The sequence below is a fragment of the Pezoporus occidentalis genome, unplaced genomic scaffold (assembly GCF_034315485.1).
Source record: "Pezoporus occidentalis ecotype Australia unplaced genomic scaffold, CSIRO_AGI_Poc_V1 ctg159, whole genome shotgun sequence".
Lineage (NCBI taxonomy): Eukaryota > Metazoa > Chordata > Aves > Psittaciformes > Psittacidae > Pezoporus > Pezoporus occidentalis.
This window is the reverse complement of record NW_026913415.1, coordinates 1,016,222-1,039,083: the sequence shown is the minus strand read 5'-3', so window position 1 is coordinate 1,039,083 and position 22,862 is coordinate 1,016,222. Positions and strand designations below refer to the sequence as shown.

The window sequence follows — 22,862 nt, the reverse complement described above, 5'->3', positions numbered from 1 at the left end:
ACAAATTCGAGTGTGACTGAAAGAAGGCTGAAAACAAAGGTCACTGCTAACCTCTGGGGTGACAGCTTCTCTAGAACGTGAACTCGGGCTGCTTCCAGGCAAGCTGGATTTGGAGAAGACAATTTCCTGCTCATTGGAAAGGTCTGTTCTCTTGATCTGATTTCTTCCTCCCGAGTTCCGGCAGTGTGTTTATGGATACAAATCTTAGTTCGCAGGGTCAGGCTCTTTCCTGTAGGTAAATGGGGACAGGGAGGCACTGTGGAGACCAGACATTCATTTAGTCCTCTCTCCTGCTCTTAACGGTGATGAAGTGCTTCATGTGATGAATTCCAAACCGAGCATCTCTGAAGTGGTCTGCTCACAGGTAGATTTATTCCTCTGGGATTGTTTTTTATTAAGCACTGCAAAGGAAGAATATAAACCAATTTTTTAAAGTTCTTCTTAGCCATTTACTTATTTAGGCATGTATTTAATATCCTGCCGAGTTCCTGGCCTGCAGGATTCCTGGCAGTGCATTCCACAAGCTAAACTGCACGTGGCTTGGATGAAAGAGCATTTCCTCTCATCAAGTCCTCCTTCACTTTGCTAAAGGCTCATCTTGCCTTTGGGTGAGAGAGGATTGTTAAGAGCATTAAGCCTGTCCCATACCACTGATGTCTGTCTGGGGTACAGGTACCAGCCTGTCCCACAAGGTGTTCTGTAGTTACTGGGTTTTAACTTTACCTCTCAACCAAGTAAAGCCAGCACAGAGTGGAAGGCAAACAGCTTCTAAGCAGGATGTGACATGGCCCAGCTTTGGGACCTGATGTTGCTGCTGGGAGGTAAGAAGCCTGGGATCCCCTTCCTCAGGACACCTATTTATGCAACTTCATTTCCTTGCCAAGAATAGATCTGTGCTCCTAGGGAAAGGGTGCTGCTGACCTGGGTAACAGCGTAACCTGATCAATAATGCCCTCAGGATTCTCTCTCGTCACTAGTCTATGCTAACGGGTTGGATTGCATTTGTGCTGGTAGCTCAGTGTACTCAGGTGGGTGTTTTCCCACTCGTAGCTCAGTGAAGGTTTGAGGAGACCACAAATGAGGTCCCTGTGACATGTTCTGTAGAGTGGACTCACCTCCAGCACCTGAGTCATGCATTGATTACCTCATTGTGCTGCTCAGCTGCCTTTTCCAGCCAGGAATACCTTCACTGAGTGCCAGTCCAGCACAGAGCCACAAGGACCAGCCTCTCAGGCCACTCAGTGTCCCTTCTTGATGCCATTTCTAGGTCTTGAGGCTCCAGTTTCAAACCAGTTGTGTTTCTTGTCTTCTCCTCAGGTATTTTTGCCTCCTTTCTCCTCAGCCTCCCGGATACTTCTTTCCCTAGGCGTATCTATGTATAGCTCCTGAGCTAGACAGGCCTTTTGCCTGGTGACTGTGGTCATTCTTAAACTTCCAGAAAAGCCTGTGACCTATTTCCAGAAATGATTCATTGCTGGCCTCTCAGAACTACAGTTCCCAAAGATGCAGATAAGAGCCATGAGAGATTAAAACCCAAAATGCCTAAGCAGGTGAGATACCTAATTCCCACTGAGAGTGAGCCACCTAACCTACTTACAGCTCTGGGGCTTGACTTTTTGTCTTTTTCTAAAGGCATTTGACTATGTTGAGAGCATATGAAACCTGAGCTGTAGGTATATGAGAACATCAGACCCATGGAAAAGCAAAGGGTCGCTTCCTCCAAAGATCTTAAAGTCCTGGCCCTGTCGTTGTGTTGCTGCCCTGGGAGGTGACAATACCATCATTGCTCCGCACTAGAGGCAGTAGCCAGCTCCAGTCTCTGCTAGCTAGCACCCATGGGAGCCAGGCTGAGAGAGCTGGGCTGGGGCAGCCTGGAGAAGAGAAGGCTCCTGAAGGGGAGACCTGAGAGCAGCTCCAGTGCCTAAAGGGGCTGCAGGAAAGCTGGAGAGGGGCTTGGGACAAGGGCCTGTAGGGACAGGCCAAGGGGAATGGCTTGAACCTGCCTGAGGGGAGACTGAGATGAGCTCTCAGGCAGAAGCTCTTCCCTGTGAGGGTGCTGAGGCGCTGGCACAGGGTGCCCAGAGAAGCTGTGGCTGCCCCATCCCTGGCAGTGTTCAAGGCCAGGTTGGACACAGGGGCTTGGAGCAAGGTGCTCTAGTGGAAGGTGTCCCTGCCTCTGGCAGGGGTTGGGAATGGATGACCTCTAAGGTCCCTTCAACCCAAACCAGGCTGGAATAGTGTGCGACACAGAGCTCCATTCAGTGGAGGCCCAGCCCAGCCCCACACGTGTTTCCATGGAGGTTCATGGAACACCAGGCAGGAAAAGCACCGAGTTGTGCTAGGAAACATTTTTTAAAGTGTGTGTCGCGTTGCCGTGGTGACAAAAGTTCTTCAGAGGAGAAAACTGGAAGTCGAGGCTGTGGATGGTGGCATGGGGAGGGGAAGGGGGGCTGTCGTCATGGCAGCCTCAACTCCGAGCGTGCAAGAGGCAAAGCACATGGTGGTGGCAGGAGCTTGGGGTTTATATATATCTAGAAACATCTGCCATTGCTGCCAGCTTTCGCAGTGCTAATGAGTCCTGCTGCTTCACCTTCCTCTGCTGTAAATATCTGCCACAGAGACACGAGTCTCTGAGGGGGAAGGCAAGGAAATACTTCTCTTTGCCTTTCATTTTCATATGAGCTTTCTGCTGTTCTCTGTGGCCCCTCAGCTCCTACCTGGAGAAGAACTTCCATTAGCCAGAAGCAAGCTGCCTGGGAAGAGTTAAATCACCTCGGGAGGAGGTAGAGGCTTGCATCGTGCTCTTGCACAGCTTTAAGAGCAGCAGTGCTGCAGGATCACTTCTCTCTGCCCTGCATGCACACACACACTGGCTTTTCGTGGGGCTGAAGTGGCTGTTCCTGAGTGTGAGAGGTACCTTCTTGGGCTCTAGTTGGTAGCTGTAATCCATGGGCAGTGGAGATCGAAGCTGGCAGCCCTAGATTTGGCTCCAAACTTTGCTCTCTGCTTCCTGTGCAAACCTCTGGCAAGTGGCTTTTCCCTTCTCTGTGCCTCATTTTGCCCACCTAGAATAAGGGAGCTCACACATTCATGGGAGATAGAGCAGACCAGATTAATGTCAGGAGAGCCCTTGGAGACCTTTGGATGGAAACTGCCACGGCAGCACAAAGGATTATTATATTGGAAATGCAAAATCTACTTGGATATCTCTCTTAACACCTGGCACTTGGTGCACTTCCCTCAACCTCCCTGTTCCAGGCAGCCTGAGACAAGCATACTCCACAATATCTTCCCCCGTGAGCCTTAAACCTAATAAATCACAGACCTGATTCTCCTCTCGCACTGACTCAAGGCAGCATCAGCAACTCTGCTGACATTGATTATGTCATTTGGTGCAAGGCAAGCATAAAAAGAGATACAACCCCAAACTCTAGACTTCATCTAAAACTTGATCTTCTGGCTATAGTTTCCCTTGCTGGCACAGCAAAAAGCAGGCAAAACCAAATCCCACACCACCCCAAACTGTCGAGCGCATCCCTGACTCTGCACACTGCTTGCAGCTGTAGCTGTGCGCCACAGATGATTCCCCATCTCCAGTCCATCTGCTGTGTGCTGCCTGGTGCTTGCAGCGTTGTCCCAATACAATCTGGATCCCAAAGCTCCCTTCCCCCTGTGCACCATTCTGCCAAACACAGTGGGATCAGCAGAGCCCAAAGCTGGTTGACCCAAAGCTGAAGCTTCAGACGGGACTTCTGTTTCCCAGTATGTTGGGAAGTTGTAAATAAGCCCAACTGCATTCCCTTACATTTATCTATTTCTTTACCTAAGCTCCTTCTCAGTAGGCCAGGCTGCTGTTCCTGAGTTGCCTCAGAAATTCAGAGTTTATGTATGTTTTCATGGCAAGAACAGCATTTTGTCCCTTCTGCCCAAAGAACCAAACGTGGTAAAGCTTCTGGAGTAAAACTAATCCGTGGTTTGGCACAGCTTAAATGTGACATCACTGGAAGAATAAATAGAAAGTCGGGGAGGAAGGAGCAAGTAAAGGGGTTGATGATGCATTTCCCATGGCAGCAGCAGGAGAAGGAAGCCAGCAGCTGAGATCCTTTGCGTTGCTTTGCTGAAACATTGTGTGAGGGGCTACTCAACAGGCTGATCTTCTGTGGGAGCTCTTCTTGTGCATCCTTACAACGTCTGAGTTGCTCAGGGAGTTTGTGTGTGCCTTACGTATGCTCGTGGCTTCCATGCCTCAGTGCTCTAATGTGCATAATGCTTTGTGTGCCTGGAGAGGGCTCTTCCTCCTGGGGCAAGGCCATGCTGTGAGTTCTGCGTGTGGTTTGTCTCTCCCTCCCGTCAGCCTCCCACAAGGGATCGAGGCTCCCAAACCCTTCACCCCACACGGGCTGTGTCAGTCGGGGCTCTTGCTGAGCATACCCCTTGCCTAAAGAATTGCTGCTGGTTTGTGGTAGTGATCCCTAACTGAGCAAACCCACTGCCCTGCCCAGCATGAATGAGGGCTGCCACTCTTGTCCAGTCTCTTCTCGAACGAAACAGGATGCGGCCCACACAGTGCAGAGGCACTGTAGCTGATGATGCAGGGACTTCGTGCAACCACCATGCAGTGATCTAACACTGCTTTAGGCTCAGGGAAGCTCTTCCCAGCAGCCACCTCTCCCCAGTATGTCAAGAGATTAACACTGAGGCTTGGAAAGGCACCTGATGCCTTTATGAGAAACATGGATCTTTACCTCTGTTACCTACAAAAGCCAAGGAAAGAAAGGAAGGAAGAGTGAAAGACATGTCAGCTTGCTTCCCCATAGTCCACAAATACTCTTCTTAAATGTGTTTCCTCACAGCAGAACAACCTTAACTCTGACGCTGGAGCACTCAGAATGACATGTTTTGATTCTCTTTGGAGATTTGTGGTGCCTTTTAAGTTCTTTGGGTTTTTTAAAGCCATAAATTAGGAGTAAATTCTTTGCTTTCTATTAAGCTGGAGCCACGTCACAGCTACTTGATTATCCAGGGGGATTTATCACTGTTGTATGTTAACCATAGTGTGGATACAGATACCAACACTGGCTCAGGACCAGCAGGCTTTCTTAGTTTGGATGCAGTGCTACAGAAACACAACTGTGTTGCTAGAAGAGGTAGTGAAGGGCCACAAGCAGTGTCACTGCTTTCCTGTGGTGCAGAATCTGTTCAGAAACCCCATGCGTGGAAGTCAGCTCTGTGCAGAGCCAGCGCTCAGCTGAGCTGCTGGGGATGCTGTTAGCTCTCTCTGACAGGATGCTTAGGTCCAGCCCAGCTGTGCTGGCTCCAAACAGGATCAGTACTATGTCTCTGCCTCCCGGACCCTCAGGAAAACCCATTTGTTCCAAGCACAGCGCCTCCAGTGTGTGCAGAGCACCACAGCATCCTCTCACTGTGCTCAGGCTCTCAGAGCACTCCAGCCTCCTAGACAGCCAGCCAGCCTAATGGAACATCACTGTCAAGGGTCTGAGGAGTTCTGGTGCCCTCTTGGTTTGGATGGGCACAGCAAGCCGTGTGCCACAGACACCAGCACACCTCGTTCAACATACAACTTGATTACAAAGCCCTTGTTTCAGTGCCAGAGCCAGACCCCACTCCTCCAAGGTGTCCTTGATTTCTTCCAGCTCAAGTGATCAGGTTAGAGGAATCCTGCTGCAGTAGAGAGTACTGCACAGAGTCGTTTGGGGCTGACAACAGATTCAGGCTAATAGGATCCTGATCGCTTCTTCTGAATAAGCGGGATTTCCAAGATGGAGCTTTTATATAACTACAGATGACTTTGAGGAGGAAGGTTTTGATCCTTCCACTCTCCCAAGCTGCCCTTTCAGAAAGCATTGCAAGGTGTTCTTTGGCTGGAAGGACAGGGCTGACTTTGTAACAGGGATTCTGAAGCCACAGCTTGTTTTGGACAAGCAAGAAACAGAGAATAAATACCCTTGGAAAGAGGTGCTTTTAGTGTGAATCTGTGCTTTGTCCTTCTCCTCCCTGCCTTGCTCCAAATGACAGGCAGCCGAAAGGCAGAAAGCACAAGCAGTTCCAGGGGCAGAAGGAGGTGTGATGCTGGGCCCTAGCCTGGCTTGTGTTACAGCAGGACAGGAAAGCCCGGAGTGTTCACGATGAAAACCAGGGGAGTTCTAATCACCACTCACATTCCTCTGCTTGTGAACCAGCTATTCCAGAACGTTCCTTCCCCACCTCTCTATAGTCTGCTTTAGGGCACCGCAGCCTGGCTTAGCCACTCTCCAGCATGCTACTAGAGTTAGTATTCCCTGCAACACACACACCTCTTTACAGCAGGAGCTCCTCCTCTGTGAAGGGTGTTCATTCACACCCCTTCAGGTATTCCTGTGTGCTGCATAGTGAGTCCTTCTTACTTTTCCCTTGCATGTAAATGCAAATGTATTCCAAGGAGTGAGTGTGAGCTGGTAACTCCCAAGACTGCCGTTTGCATTGGAATTGCCTCACCTGCAGTTTAAATATTTCCAGTTGGAGTTTGTTATCCAGGCTTACTGTATGGGCAGCAGAGAGAAACAGGAATTCCCAAGGAGCAGAGCATCTCCTTTCAGATGTGTCACCCTCTGGGTGTGTGTTTCCATCCAGTGACTGTAGTGAAACAGTTTAGATCTCAAGGTCTGAAGTAAGTGAGCTGAATCCATCCTTGTGGAAAGCTGATGTTATCTCTACCTGTGTGGGAAGTGCTGGGGCACTCCTGAATGTGGGCAGTCCTGAATGGCCTCCGAGCTCCATATCCATTCACCTTTCCCCTAAACCATCCATTCCCATAGGCTATTCACCCTCTGCTTTAGATATATTAAAGGCAGAAGCTCTTCCCTGTGAGGGTGCTGAGGCGCTGGCACAGGGTGCCCAGAGAAGCTGTGGCTGCCCCATCCCTGGCAGTGTTCAAGGCCAGGTTGGACACAGGGGCTTGGAGCAAGCTGCTCTAGTGGAAGGGGTCCCTGCCCGTGGCAGGGGTTGGAGCTGGATGAGCTTTGAGCTCCCTTCCAACCCAAACCATTCTATGGTTCTGGGAAGAAAGGCACTTTCTAACTCTGACAGGGTTTCTCCCTGCCCCTGTCTGGAGTCCCCTTGGTTACAGGAGGGCTGGAGCTCTATGGAAAACACACATAGGTGGGAGAGGAAAAGTCATTAGCACAGTAAAACCCTGGGGACACAAAAGATCCATTCAGAGATCCTTCACAGGCTGCTGCTCTGACTTCATTAACAGCATCACCCATGGCTGTCACTCAGGCTGGATTCACTTTGGGTCATCAACATGAGAATGAGCATTTCTGCAGTGGGGAGAAAAAAAAGATGAAACCAGTAGGAATTATTCTTTATGAATGATGTGCTCAGCTTTCATACTGACCGATTGAGTCAGCGTCGAGAGCTGCATTTCCTAGAACAGCCTTTCATGCTGGATTTTGGAGATTTTCTTCTTTTCAGCCCCAAAATATCACTGAAATGGCCTTTCTCCCACAAAGAGACTCTGTGGACTCCAGCTGCCTCTTGGATGCAGTGGGAATAATGGAGTTTAGGAGCAGTTATCCAAATCAATCATCCTGGTTTCCACCATTCTTCTGTGGCTCCCTCCTGGTCTGGCCATGTCACATCTCACAGTGCATCTTACCTCCTGCCAGCAGGATTAGGTGGGGAAGTGTTAAGATCTGCTGTGGAAACAGGCATTCAAATTGCACAGCTCCCTCTGACAGCAGTGATGAGCCAGTTGGGGCAGCTCTCCTGACAAACCAGGATTCCTTCCTTTTATAACTAAAGCCTTTTTAGCTGCTGGAACAGACTCACACTGTGGGATGAGAGGAGACCGATCCCTGGCATAGGCAATGATGGCAGGTACGTACGGTCAGAGGGGTGGGAGGAGCAGGGCTGTCTCTGTCAGAGCAGCAAGGAGCTATATGGACTTAGCCATCCAGTCACGTAGCACACCTATGGCCTGTCCCCTGCTTCAGATACCTCCCTGACAGACATCTCCTCTCCGGAAGCAATTCCCAGGTGCTATCTCATCCACTGCATGCCTGGCTCCCTGCACAGAGGCATGGTGGAGCCCAGGCAGTGCTCAGGAGGCTCACACTACAACTTCCTTTGCTCTCTTACATCAGCCTGGATCATGGTCTCTGTGCCTTTTGGTCTGTTGCCTGGAAGGGAGGGAATACCAGGGTGGGAATGCAGGAATAGACTGTGACATGCAGCCACATCCGATGCCCAGCAGTCTTCTTTGCTCCTCACATTCCTCTGCGTTTTGTTCCTTCCACTAAATCCAAACAGGACGTTGTGTCACCAGATTGGAGGCTGTGCTGCAAGCAGCCGGGCTGCATGTGCCCTCATCTATGGGGAGGCCTCCTGAGAAGGCACCTGACAGCAGTCTCTGCTTCATTCACATCCAGCTGTCCAAACATCTCACTCCTCCTCCACCAGGCACAGCACGACCATGTGTGGGAGCAGTGATGAGGCTCCAGGGCAGGCCTGGAGCATGGCTGTCAGGCCTCCATCCATCCTGGCTCTGTCACAGATTGCCCCCACGTGTCCCTTCCAACCTCAACCATCTTGTGATCTCTCCTCACTGTGGCATGCTGTAAGGTATGGAAAACCAAACCTGGGTGATACGTAGCTCAGGATAGCAGTTGCTGCATGCCCTGTGTGTCTTAACTGTCATCACAAAGCTGGGCATAGGAGAGCCAAGCACCCCCAAAATCTCCACAACCATCTATAGGAAGAAGATGGTGTCCATCAAGAAATATTTGACTGCACATGCAGCTTGCACTTCCTCATGTGTGCTGCTTATGACCGGTACTATGGACAACACTGGCACAGAACTGATCCCAGAGGTGTGGTTGCTGCTGCCTGGTCACAGGTTCTGGGTTTCCTTGCTAGCTGCTCTACAGCTCTGCCATGTTTCTCTATTCCTTGCCCACCTTCACATAAGACTGGAAGTGATGCAGCAGCAGAATACAAGAAATACAGGAAAATAGTTGAATCAGGTCCTCTTCTAGGAGTCTCAGCTGAGCCTGAGGCCATTCCTTCTTGCATTTCATACTTGCAGAGACTGTATCGACAGCTTCCACTGTGGGTCAGTCTGTAGCATCCATTCAGCAAGAGCAGAAATCAAAGAAGGGCACTGCAGTTTAATGATGGAGTTTATTTCTGACAAGTGGCTGATGAGGCAGAAACATTTGCAACCAGCTTATTTTATAAAATGAGTTATGAAGCTTTTAACGTAAATGAGAAGGCAAAATCAAAGGCAGAAGGGTCTATGATGATGATTCTGTATTTTGGGTTTTAATCTGTTTTTCAGCTGGTTCTGCTGACCTGCGCTCAGCTGATGCAGCCTTTTCTGTTACTTTAGCAAGGTTCTTGACCCTGTTACTGCACCTAATGATGTTGGGTTGGTTGGCTGGGGAGCTGCCATCTAACCTGCTCCCTGTTGGCCCCTGCAGATCTTCCACATGACCTACGATCTGGCCAGTGCCGTGGTGAGGATCGTGAACCTGATTGGGATGATGCTGCTGCTGTGTCACTGGGATGGCTGCCTCCAGTTCCTCGTGCCCATGCTGCAGGATTTCCCTGACGACTGCTGGGTGTCCCTCAACCGCATGGTGGTAAGTGCCTGCCCCTCTTGTGCCCTCACAGCCCTAAACCCAGGCCCTCGCTCACAGCATCACCATTGCAGCATCTAACGTGGCATCTCCCCTTCCCCCCGCCTCCTTTGAGGGTTTTCCACCTCTCTCCAGCCCCAGCGCTGTGGGCATGGAGCTGCGGTGGAGGCAGTCTAGGCGAGAAGGACTCGAGGCTGCAAGGGGAGGACCCAGCCCCAGCGGAGCCCGCTGCGGGCTGCCTGCGGCACAAGGCAGGAGCGGGGCTCCCCCTCCCGGCAGGAAACAGCAAAGAGCGAGGGTGGAAACGGGTTTCTGCTGGGATCTGGGCAAACGGAGCCAAAGGCAGGAGGCAGCTGTGAAGCCTTCTCCGGCACATCCACTTGCAGGGTCGGTGTGATCACCCACCCTTCTCCGTGAGGAGCTGCACAGTACCCCATTAGAGTGGGCTGAAACAGGCTCTGCCAAGCCACAGTGCAGCCTCCCATCACGGGAGCAGCAGCCAGACTTCCCAGTAACATCCCAAGCTGTGCTGCTCACTCTGCTGTTCGCTGAGAGGGAGCTTTATACCCTATGGTAAATGCATGGGGAGTTCATGGTGTCTTCCAACCACCTTGTTGAGAATTCAGGCTCTTTTATTCAAAAGGACAATGTCCAGTTGATGAAGCAGCAAAAACTGACAAAGCTTATAAAATTACCTCTTATTGCAGCTCTTAAACCTCCACATTCCCCCAGCCAGTTCCTCCTTAAAAGAAATAATAATCAGGCAGTCGGGCAGAACAGACCCAATGTAACATGGATAAAAGAGCTGCCAGGTTTCTGTGCCTCCCCCTGTAGAGCTGTGGGCACATGCTGCCCATGCCTGAGGACGCTGAGCAGCCATGGAACAGTCGTCTGTTTGCTGTTCAGTTATTCATTTCTTCCCTCTGCAATAATCATTCACTTCCTGCTTCTGAAAGGTACCAGACTGGCACTTCTGGAGACTAGAACCCTTTATGTATCTACAACATGCAGGAGCTGCCTTCCCCCATGCTGCCTTTATATTATTTATGTGGCAGGAGAAATAAAAGATCAGGCCCCATCATGCTAATGCTGTTCAGGTTCAAATGGACATCTCTCATCCTGTAGAGCTCAGAGGTGCAGACAGAAATCATCCCCATCCATAAAGTGACTTGGTGCACTTGCAGGACAGCTTCAGAGCAGCAGGTTTGAGCCATGTTTCCTTTAGCTTCACATTTGTGTGGAGGCTGCTGCCTGATGGCAGTGCATCTGTTTGCTTTTCCCATCAACCCTGGGAGAAGAGGTGAAATCTGAACAGTCAAAACACCCAGGTCTACTGGGAACTGATTTTGCTGATTCAAACGGGCTCTTGGACACCTCTCACTCAGGGTCTGTAAGGCCAGAAAACCACTTGTAACCAATGGAATGAAGAGCTGCAAACAGTAGGCTCAGAGCCTGAGGAGGAGGGAAACAAAGCTAGAAAGAGAGTTGCCTGCACCAGACTATGATCACAGCCTGCAAAAGTCCATCAAGATAACTGTATAGTGAAGGGAGTCTTGAAAGGTGGCAGGAGACAGAACAACGGAAGAACAGATTTAACCTGGGCACCTTCCTTAGCAACAAGGAGAAGGAGAGGGAAGGATGGGATCCCACAGGCAGGAGGGCTCAGCACAAGCTCCAGGAGGAGCAGGGTAGAAAGTGGCTTCCTCTCCAGACGCTGTACAGGAATGTGCCAGCCCCAAAATACCTTGAGTTTAGCTCATTAAGCTGAGAGAATTAATTCATCTGCAATCTGACTTTCTTCTCACAATAAGGTTCTGTCCTCTAATCTCCTGAAATTTCCAGATGTGTCAGTGGGCCATTGATGGATGTGGATGACATGATTACTGCAACAGCTTCAATACAGCCTATAGTGAGGTAATAGGAGAGGCCACTGAGGCAGGAAACAAGAAGAAATCAGTGTTCTGAGCTGATTTCTCAGACTTTGGTGCCAAGATCTTGATGGTGTTTTCGAGAATGGCTGTTTGCAAGCTGGGGTGGATGGGGTTGGGAGGTGGGAGTCCAGGATGGCATCTGTCTGTGACAGGTTGTGGTTTGTGACATTGTGGTCATGGCTTTGAGGAGATAAATACACTTTGTGCAGGACTGTCCTGCTTATACACAGGAGCCAAAAAGCTGGGATGGAACCAGTGTAGGAAAAAAAGGAATCTTCTGAAGCTGCTACAGCCAAGGGGAGCTGAAAGTGAGGTGCCAAATGCTTCGGAGGCTTTCTCCTCGAGTATGCTGGTGCTGCTGTTCCACTGCTCCAGCATTTCCCACCTAGTCACTTGGCAGTCCATAAAACCACCTCTGATTCCGACACAGCAGGGAAAGAAGATTCATCACCTCCAATCTGCTTCCTAAATGTTTGATCCTCTTCCAGGGCCTCTGTGAAGGGTCTGGTGGTGCCAGATCACATCAGGAGCTCGATAAATCCCTGGGTCCAATTCATCTTGGTGTTTCCTACATGCATCATGTAGAAATATGAGCAGTTATAGGAGTGAGTCTCCATGTGACTTCTTTCTGAACTGGCAGGGAAGGATGTTTGCAGTATTAATTACTCAGCCCCATCTCAGGGGCTCCAGCATTGGCTTCTCTACAGGGCACTTTATTAAACAGAAGAACTACAGTGAGTCAGCTGCCGAGCAGCATGTGTGAGAGCAGCAGCATCTCCCCAAGACCCTCTCCTGGCAGCTCCTCACCCCAGACATCTGAGCTCTGCTGAGACCTGAAAGCTGCTGGAAACACATGGCTCACTCCCCTGGGTATTGTGCTGAGCTGAGGAACCCTGCCGAGAAGGCAAATATGCCCCTGTCAAATGCAGTGACCTTGCATAGGGAACACTAATCATCTTCCCTCCCTTCGAAAGGAGAGCAGCTTTTCTTTTGAGCTTAAAGCCTCCTCCACACCCCGACACATTCCTGTAGTGATGCTGATAGAAAGGAGGAAGAGAAATGGATGCTGCATGTGTTGTGGAGGACACATGGATCTTCTGTGTGCTTCTGAACTCCCCCAAAGCCTCTGCTCCAGCTCCTGCCCTCACTCAGCAGGCACATAAATTGTGCAGTAGCTTATCATGGTTTACAGCATCTCTCAGGGAGCAGCAAGAGTAGGGCTGCTCCAGCATGGGGTGTAAGTCAGGAGCCAGAGGGGAGCCCTGCACAGGCAGCACCCTCACCAACTAGAGCACTGTCCTATGAGCTGAAACAGCATGGGCAAAGCAGGAGTGACCATTGACCATTCCGGGGTGTCAGTCACATCCTGGGTCTATCCAGCAAGTCCACTTCCATCTCTTACTGCTCCAAGTAAGGCTGTAGTGTAATGTTCAGATCCCAGGGCTGGGCACAGATCCAGTTCAGGCAGGGTCTGGGTGCCCAGGCCTGCACTGAAACGGAGCACCAGGGACATGGGGTGCGTGGGTCAGGGCCCTGGACAAGGGTGATGACTGGGGCAGTCAGACTGGTGCACTCAGAGCCCTCAGAAGATCTCTTCTGTTGGGTGAAGGCGTGCAAAGCTTTCATTGGAAATAAGCCCAGAAGAGGCAGGTTCTGCCCAGTGTGAATTCTGATCTGTCATCTCCGTTTCTCATCCCACTGTTCCATTCCCTTAAACTGGATCTGAAGGTGTTTTCCGACCCCAGCAGTTATGGTGTTGTCCAGGGGAGGGCAGTGATGTTCAGAGGCCTTACTGCACAGCTTGACATTAGTGTGTAGTAGCAAACCCTGAGTAGCATCTCTGTGGCCGGGTAAGATCACTGCTGAGACAAATGTGGGGCTTCCCAAGATTGAAATATGGCCTTTCACTACAGACAGTGCCTTAATACAGTGAGTTATTAGTGGTGTAAATCAGGCATAACATTGTGCCCATGGACCATACCCCTACCCCAAGAATTTGCCAGTGCTTCTCGGTGTCTTTACTTCTTTCCCTCTAGTCTTCTCTAGTGAGGCTTCAACCAGGCATACTCACATGTACACCAGACCCAGAACATCCTAGAAGACACCATGCAGGAGAGATCCGAGCAGAGGCATTGCATTCCAGACCCTAATCCCAGAGGAACCCTTACAGTACTGCCAGTGTGGATGTTAAAAACAAGCTAGGCTGAGAAACCACTTCAAAGTAATTTGAACTCCCTTTTGGAAATACTCTTAATGCCAGGCATGTATCTGGGATAACATCCCCCTTGACTGTGTTCTGTAGCTTCACTTTAGCTGGCTTTGAGATTTGGTTAATGAGGAGCCATTTGCTCTCTGCAGTTTAAGGCCTCATTGACCTGCCCTAATGGGCCATTTTAGCTACTCCAGTATGTTTGAAGTAGTACAACCCTCCCACTCTGGGGACTGGCATATATTGGCTAGAGGGCTATGACAGTAGAGTGTAGAGCAGGCCTAAAAACTAAAGATATCCTCAGACCTATAAGAAAAGAACACATATACTGTGCCATGAGGATCCAGTGCTCTTTACAGACGTTGAAAGAACTCAGAGGTTGTGTCATGAAAGTAATTGCTCTGAAAGGTTTCCCCTCCATGGAAGTGCCTCTCTTCCAGCAGTCCTTGATCTCTTCTCGCAGCAGATACTCCCTCAGGATATTTGTTTTAAAGGCTCCATGTTCTCCTCCAGCTCTCACCCCCAGCCTGTCATTAACTCAGCGCTCTGCTCTTCAGCCTGGCGTGAAGCAGGCTGTCCTCACCCGGAGCTCTGCTGCTGCTGGGAACTGGGCTTGAGGCTTGGAAGTCTAATGTTCCTAGGGAGCCAGAAGGGATTCTGCAGGCTACAGGGGCTCAGTGATGTTGGATGTTGTAGTTTTGGATGACTAATTCCTACTAAACACTGGCAAGCTTCCTCGTAAGCAGCACTTTGAGCAGCAAGTTGCTGGAAGAATAACATTTAAAACCTGAACCTGCCTGACACCAGCTGTTCCTCTTAAGCTCTGATCATTCTTTGCCATTAAAAACCGTGGCAGTTTCCTGAGATACCAAATTCCAGCTCAGCTATTCTTCTTGTGCCTCCCCAAATTCCCTTTGGAATTTCAGTTCGGCATTTCTGCTCTCAGTTCTGTTGTGGGGATGTGCTGCCCTGTTAAACGACTGCCACACTGACCTCAGAGGCAGCACTTCTGCAGTGTCCCAGTGAGAAATGCCTGGTGGGAAAGGAATTCATCTGACAAGGAAGGGATGGGCCAGGATCCTGCACCAGTAAAGCACGTTTTAGGCAGAGGTTGGTCAAGTGTGACTGCTCCTTCCTGTTGTCTCAGGACGACTTTCCTCCTGAAGCATGGAAAACAAATGGGCTAAAGGCATGGAATTTATAGCCTTTACCATTCTGTGGGTGCAGGGGCCACAGCTTTACAATTGCCAGAACTGCAGGGCTGAGGGAAGGGCACTGTGGTTCCTGGAAGAGTTAACAGTGGAGATGCAGGGCTGGGTCCATACTTTGTGCGAGATGCTTGATGACTTCACAGATCAGAAGCGGGTCTGCAAAATGACCCAAACCTTGGGCGGTGGAAAAAATGGGTCCCCCCCACTTCTTTGGCCAGGACTCTAGGGGCCATAGCATAGACATGGGTGAGGGAAAGGAGCAGATGCACTCCTCTGGTGCTTGCACCTCAGGCAGCCCTTCGCATCCAATCCTTCCTGCTGCCCTAGTGAGGCAGCACAGTACAAAAGATCTTCACCCCTGCCTGCCTCCCCTTTAGTCTGCAGTTCCTCACACACAGGCAGAGCCAGGAATGGAGACAGCAGTGGCCACACTGTCTCTTGTCTCTGTCCCTTGACTCCAGGGTAGTTTTTCCAGCACAGGAGGTGAGCAGGGTCCTGCTTTGTCAGGGAGGGGAGCCCAGACAGGCCGGCGCCAGGCGGGAGCAGCTTTGGGGCTCTGAATGTGGTGCTTCTGTGTCCTCTTCACTATCATTTCTATAGCTTTGCCCTTCTTGTTGCAGTGTGAATCGGGCCTGGCTTGCATAATGTAACTGGATATGGCCCAGGTAATGCTATCACCTGCCTTTGTCCATGTGCTTATCACCTAACCAAGCATTAACACTCTCCAGAGGTTCCAGCTCTTTGCCACAGCTTCTGTTCACTACTTGTAAGCTCAGTGAAAACTTTCCATCAACATTAGTGACACTGCAGAGAGCTCCTCAGCACCACACTCAGTGTGATGAGATACCTCCAAGGTGTCCAGTAAGCTCCAGGGGTCATAGCATCACTGGTCACCGGTGCTGTGGCCGCTGCATCTCTCGGGATGGAGTTCACAAAAGCATTGCTTCTGTGTTTGACAAGCCACAAGCCAGGCGTTCTGTACAATGACCTTCTAAGTTGCCACAGCATATGGATTTACACCCATAATGTTCATGCCTTCCTAGACCAGAAAGAAGAGTGATGAAGGTACAGGTGATGTGCTGTGATGAATGTCACTGGAGCAGAGGTATTTTTTCATATACCCTGTGGCAGCACTGTGTGATGACAGCGCGTTTACTTTACAAGGTTTTGTGGCAAGGACTTGCTGGTACATACCCACAGGATAGTAAATGCACCTTGAAGTGTTCCACAAACTCAAGTTCATCAGATTAATCATGAAGCTTCTGTCCCATGATGTCATTGCTTGTGCTGGTTGCAGTGGGAGAGCACAGGGTGTCTGGTGAAGCCCTTGACTTCAGCTGGCTTCTCTCAGTGGTTTATTGCACCTCCCAGATGAGAGCATTTGTAGTTTTCTCAGCTCCCAGAAAAAAGCCCTGTTTTACACTGAGAAGAACTCGCTCTCTGGACATTATCACCCTAATGTTCTGCCTTTCCCATCTCTTCGGGTAATGACCAGAAATCCTGACCATTTCCTAAATTGCCAGGAGTGATTTTCCCCACTCTAAGGCACCATGCTTAGGCTGTCTTTCACCAGTTCATTTGCTCATGTGGATCACTTCAGAAATATCCCAGGGCCTAATACCAGTTTATGAGGATAGCAGCATGTCACACTGCCTGCCTTCACTGCTGCAAAGTTTTGCTGGAAAGAGTATGCAGAATGTCTACAAACACTGTCCAGAGTCAGTTAATGTCAGATGACCAAACTTACTGAATCATAGAATCCCAGCATGGGCTGGGTTGGAAGGGACCTTAAAGCTCATCCAGTCCCAACCGCTGCCATGGGCAGGGACACCTTCCACTAGAGCAGCTTGCTCCAAGCCTCTGTGTCCAACCTGGCCTTGAACACTGCCAGGGATGGGGCAGCCACAGCTTCTCTGGGCACCCTGTGCCAGCGCCTCAGCACCCTCACAGGGAAGAGCTTCTGCCTTAGATCTAACCTGAAATGTCTGACCTGCTTCAGTTTGAACCCATCACCCCTTGTCCTATCACTACAGTCCCTGATGAAGAGTCCCTCTCCAGCATCCTTGTAACTCCTTCAGACACTGGAAGCTGCTCTAAGGTCTCCACGCAGCTTCTCTTCTCCAGGCTGAACAGTCCCAGTGTTTTCAGCCTCTCTTTGTATGGGAGGTGCTCCAGCCCCTGATCATCCTTATGTCCTCCTCTGGACTTGGTCCAACAGCTCCATGTCCTCCTTATAGTGGGGACACAAGCATTACACACAGTGCTGCAAGTGGGGTGTCATGAGAGCAGAGCAGAAAGGCAGGATTATTGAGTGTGCCCAGCACTTCCAAGCCCTCAGAGAACACAATTGCTTTTTTAATATGTAGAGCTGCTTTAAACATGGGCTTTGGGGTCGAGTGGTGGCTGTGCTTTTCTGGAATGTGAATGCCTGTCCCAGTGCTGAAGCTCTGTCTGTCTGTCTCTCTAGAACGACTCCTGGGGGAAGCAGTATTCCTACGCGCTGTTCAAGGCCATGAGCCACATGCTGTGCATTGGCTACGGGCAGCAGGCACCCGTTGGCATGTCAGACGTGTGGCTCACCATGCTGAGCATGATTGTGGGGGCCACCTGCTACGCCATGTTCATCGGCCACGCCACCGCCCTCATCCAGTCGCTGGACTCCTCGCGGCGGCAGTACCAGGAGAAGGTAAGGACCGGGCTCCGTGACCCTCATGTGAGGCTTCATGTATGGAGGAGTCCAGGGCTGGCAGTAAGCTGGGTGAGAGGGCGGATCTGTGGTGCCTTCCTCACCACGGTGGTTTATTACTTACCCATCTCCACATAGGGGAGCGAAGGGATGGGTAATTCATCCCTTCCCTCAAAACCTCAGGTGCAGAAGGGTAATATCAGGGGAAGTGGGTGATTCTTGTCATTCTTTTTAGATGAACGTTATCAGTGTCACTGGTGGCATCCAAAGCTGCAAGTCACTTTTTCCTTTCCAAGATCTTGTTTCATATCCCAAGTGAATGTTCCAGAATGCGTGGCTCTGTGTAGCAAGTACTAGTTGTAAAGGTATCCAGATAATTCACTTCAGTGCTCAGGAGTGAAAATACACAACAAACCCCAGAGCACAGATCAAAGCTCAGGAACTCCCAACAGGTAGCTCTTGAATGAATTGCACAGTTGTTGAATTGCATAATGGAGGCATGGGCAGAAATGTCACAGTGATCAGTTAGCACTGCGGTGGCAGTGAGTGGTGGTGGCGTTAGGGTGGTGCTCTGTGTAAGATGATAAAGGACAAAGTCAGTCATCCTGATTCAGCTGATGAGGGTAACTCGTGGGACTGCATCAGTTCCTTACCTCGTTCCATGCCTTTGGTGTACCGCTGTCTGTACAATGACATTTCGTTATCTAAAGCAAAAGTGCAGTGATGCTTTGCCATCCAGCACACAGGCAAAACGTCTGCCTTCAACTTCTGCTTGAAGTTGCAAAAGCAACTGCCCTCAGCAGGGCTGAGGATGCCGTAGGCATAGGCAAGGAGGTGTTATGGTCAGGGTGCTACAGAGATATGTGGTCTGATGATTAAGAAGAGGAAGAATTATTTGCTATGCCTGTCCTGACGAGGCCAGGTCCAGTTGCTGTTGTTCAAGTGGGTCAACTATGGCTAAGTGAATTTTAAATTCAGAGTGGGCTAGGAGCAGTTTTGTTATGGGGTTACAATGCTGGGCCACAGAAAGAGAGTAGGGCAGAGACTGAAAGCAAAGAAGACCAGAGGGTGAATCATGATTTGAGGAGAGGGAAGATCTCAAACCACAGCTGGAGATAAAAGAGGGGGAAAGCCCAGGAGAAGAAGGGTGGAGGACTGGGCTTTGTGTAGATTTTTACCACTGTGCTACAGACTGGCTGCAGTAATTCTAATTGGGAGTGTGGCATGCCAAAGGAAAGGACACTGCAACACCAGGAATGAAAGCTGATCAGCTCTGTGTATGCAGAGTAGTTATTCAATGTGTTTGAAGCAGCACAGAAGTGAAGGGCTGATCTGCAGATCAAGCCACCTGGCCAGCCTCCCTGCAGCCAAGGTTCCACCTGCAGGGCTGGGCACCACGGCTTTCTCCTCAAGCCAGGTCCAAAGACAAGGGCTGAACTTGACCTTAGAAGTTGGATTCCAGTCAGTGCTCAGGGAAATCCAGAAGGGCAGCAGGGACTGTGGGGGGATGACAGAACAAATGTGAAGTGTTGGAGCCTTATTAGAATGGAGAGATGTGAATGACAGCGTTAACAGATCCAGGAGGAAAGCTTGGTGGCAGAAGTAGTGGATAGGGGATTTAAAAAAGGGTGTATTTCACACATGATGGTGATAGCAGGTTCATTTCCCAAGGTATTCTCCTGGGATTAAAGCCTCAGGGATTGAGTATCTCCACTTTCCCCTTGCAAATGGGCCAAACGGTGGCCTAAAACCAAATATATATTCATTTCCTGCATTCCTTAGCACTTGAATAGCCATGGTGAAAATGAAGCTGCTTTGTGATTTGCAGCCTTGCAGCTCAATTTAGTTCAGTCCTCATGGGACAACGTGTCTGTTGAAGCATAAGCAAAGAGTCTCAAGTTTGGAGGTCGATTGGTAGAAGCAGGCAGCAGTTTAGAGACACTTCTGCTGAGTACACCTTTGGCTGCAGACAGGGCACTGGGGGCTTTAGCAGCTCTTCCAGGAGTAGCCAACGAAAGGGAAGGCAATGGGAAGGAGGAAGAGTAGCAGAAATAGCATAGTAACAGGACAGGAGGTTCTGGTTAGTAGCTGCACTGAGAGGCTTTGCTTTGTGTAACCTTCAAAACAAGGCGCAGGATCAGGAGTGAGTTTGTGGTGACGTTTCAGATTGTCATGGGCTTTGCCAAACCAGCTTGTTTGTCCCTTGGACAAACAGGAATTTTGAGGAGAGGAGTAAAAGATGTGCTGTCTGGTGCTGTCTGGTGCCTTCAGTCGCAGGTTTGTCTCCCTCTGGCTTGGATTCATCGAACATTTGGACATTCAATCCCTGTCCTGTGTAAGTCTTCTCCTGTAGCACCTGAAATGACACTGTGCTGGTTTCTGCGTGGCAGGGAAGCTGTACAGGATCAATGGGGTAGTAGGAAGCATGGAGAATTTGGATAGGGAATTTGCACCCTCCAAGCCAGTGTAGTGCAGAGGTTTGTGAGTACGAGCGGTGAGTCCCACCAGGCACAGAGCACTCACACCAGCTCAGGCACTGGTGGCACAAACACCCCTTGAACAGCCCTGAATCATAATAGCTCTTTAGAGCTGGCACTCTGAACTGACTGCTTTATTTCCAGGCCCAAAGGCAAAGTTAGAAGGGACCTCTCTGTCCCGTCCTGCATTCAGTGTTATGTCCTTAGTCTTGCCCATACTCACAGAGAATCAATGGCAGGATCAGGAACTGACTCTTAACCTCTTTACCAAGCTGATTCCTTTCTTCTGGGTTAGTTTGCTGCCAGACTAGAGGAGGCCAGTGAGTGCCAGAGCTGGTGCAGGGTGCTAGAGGAAGAGGTCCCTAAGCAACAGCAGAGGCACAAAGCCCTTTTCAGCTATTCATGGGTTATCTCAAGCCTTAACATAGAAATTCCTAACCCTACAACCTGCAGTAGCTGTGGCTCATGAGAGAGGAAGAGTGTTTCCTGCCCAGGAGATAAATAATCCAGACCAATCTGCAAGTTATTGTCATGTTTTTTGCAGGTTCTCCTATTAATTTCTCTGCTTATAAAGCTTGGCTGGATTAATATTTATGTCAAGTCACCACACACAGCCTCCTCCTCCCCAGCAGACTCTATAACCTTGAAGCTTCTGCTGCTTCCTGCAGCCAAGGTCCTTGGAACAGAGCAGGGGGAGACTCTGGGCTTCACTCTCCCAGGATGCAGGCAGCGATGGGCATCATGCAGAGAGGATCTGCTCCCCTGTTATCTTCTCAGGTACATTCAGAAGAATGCCTGATGCGAGGTAGGAATTGCTGCTGTCAGCGTTGCAGAGCCCAGCAAAGCTGTAATCTCTCCTTCCAGAGCTTCACCTCTCATCAAGATCTGCCTGCCACACTGGCATTCCCTCAGCTCTCTGCTTTCCACATTCGGTCCCCTGCTTCTCCTCCCCTCTGAACTGTCCAGTGAACCCTGAATTATCCAGTGCCTCATGTTCCTAAAGTACATATTGAAAATGGGTGGATACTTAGGTGCTTGTGTATTCACTTAATACTCTGAAGCACAGTTGCAAGGGGACTTCCCTACAGAAGCACTAAAGGCATCACCTTTCAGTTCTTGAAACAGCCCTGCTTACCCATCAACAGGCCTTCTTGACACACCCAAGGTCTGGCTGTCCAAGCAAAAAGCACTTTATAGTCCAGCTATCAACATAGCCCTTCTGTCAGCAGCCTGAATTCAGCAAAGGGTAACTGGGGAAAATGTAGTCACTGTAAAGGCTGAAGCAAGACAACAGGACCATTCAGTCTCTGTTGGGACAAAGCAGATTTTAGACCAGTGTTCATTAGAGGGGAAGTGAGACTGCTGTTGTGCCTGCCTGCTGCAGGGAAAGCTGGGGACCTGGCTTTGGCCTTAGAGAAATTCACGCAAGGAAAATGTTTCCAGTGTTATTGAGTGCTGAGATGCAGACAGCAGGGATCCCTAATCTGCCTTTGTCGGGAAAGCTGGGAGGGTATGGCCAGGAGCTGGACTGCTGTGTGGATTGCCCGTCTGTTCTTTAGTCTCTTCCTCAAAGTACCTGAAACTGCCTGAGACACACCACGAGGTGAGAGGAACCCTCAGCCTGGCCTTTCGTGGCTACTCCTTTGGATTTGGGCTCTTCTCCTGTGCAGGTTGGTGTTCTGAACAGCCTCCAAACGAATGTGTGCAGGGAATTGGGTGCAGAGATCCTAGCTGGGGTCCTAGGTACAGCATAATCACATCAGCCTGGCTCCGTGCCCTGGCTGCTAGCCCCTCTCCATCCCTCCTTTAAGCAGAGTGGATTAACCCAAGCACTGCCCTGTAACAAAGCTGTATTCAGCCTTGTGGCTCCAGGAGTGGGTAAGCCACCTTGGGGCCAACACAGCACAGAAGCATGAAGATAACCAGTGTCAGCATGGAGTTGAGCAAAGAGTTCCATTTTTCCCACACTTACTCTCCCACAAGGGTGGGAAATGTGATGTTCATTACCAGTCTGAACAGGATTTGAAGTGACATTCCCAAGGTGATTGGTCACCGATGTCTGTAGGTTCTCAGGGGTCGTTCCCAGATTCCTAGTGTTCAGAGGGGTTATATGGAAGTCCTCTTCGGACCTACTGTCAGTTCTGGGTGTCAGGGAAGCTGCAAAGCTCCCTTACTCTTCTAGTAATGTGTATGAAGGAGAGGGAAAGATGTGCAGCTCTCCAGAAAAACATGTCTGGAACATTTAATCAAATGGAAAATTCAATCAAACTTCCCAATTGGGAAAAGTTTGGAGAGCCTTGCTTTATCCTGCTCTGACAGCACTAGTTGTGTATTACCTCAGCCTGTTAAGAGATGGCTTCAGACCTGTCATGTCCCATGTCACTGTCAAAACATTTGGGGTTGATAACAAGGCTTGTAAATGATGGGCTTTATGGACTGTGCCTGCAGTGAAGTGATGTGTGCAGTGATGTGCCTTGGGCTTGGGCTCTCAGCACTGCCTCCAGGTAGCTGTTTCTGGAATCAGGAACAGGTTTTCTGGGTAGTTTGCAGTGCATAGGCACAAAGTGAAAGGAACAAGGTTTGCATGCAGCTTAACAGGAAGGGTCCAGCTTCCTAAAGCTTACTAAGAATGGATGGAATAGAAACGGGTGCCCCATCCCCACCTTCTCTGCACACATGGGACAAGTCCAAGGAGGCTGCCAGAAAATTG

At 50.0% G+C, this 22,862-nt stretch overlaps 1 protein-coding gene across 2 annotated transcripts in view; it reads left to right on the top strand.

Moving 5' to 3' along the window:
- Positions 1 to 22,862, top strand: part of HCN4 (hyperpolarization activated cyclic nucleotide gated potassium channel 4) — a 138,439-nt gene that overhangs the window by 85,846 nt on the left and 29,731 nt on the right. For both annotated transcript variants that reach the window (XM_062612119.1, XM_062612118.1), the window contains exons 3-4: positions 9,480 to 9,641; positions 17,457 to 17,675. In XM_062612119.1, coding sequence (XP_062468103.1) covers positions 9,480 to 9,641; positions 17,457 to 17,675 — 381 coding nt within the window. The remainder of the gene's footprint in view (positions 1 to 9,479; positions 9,642 to 17,456; positions 17,676 to 22,862) is intronic.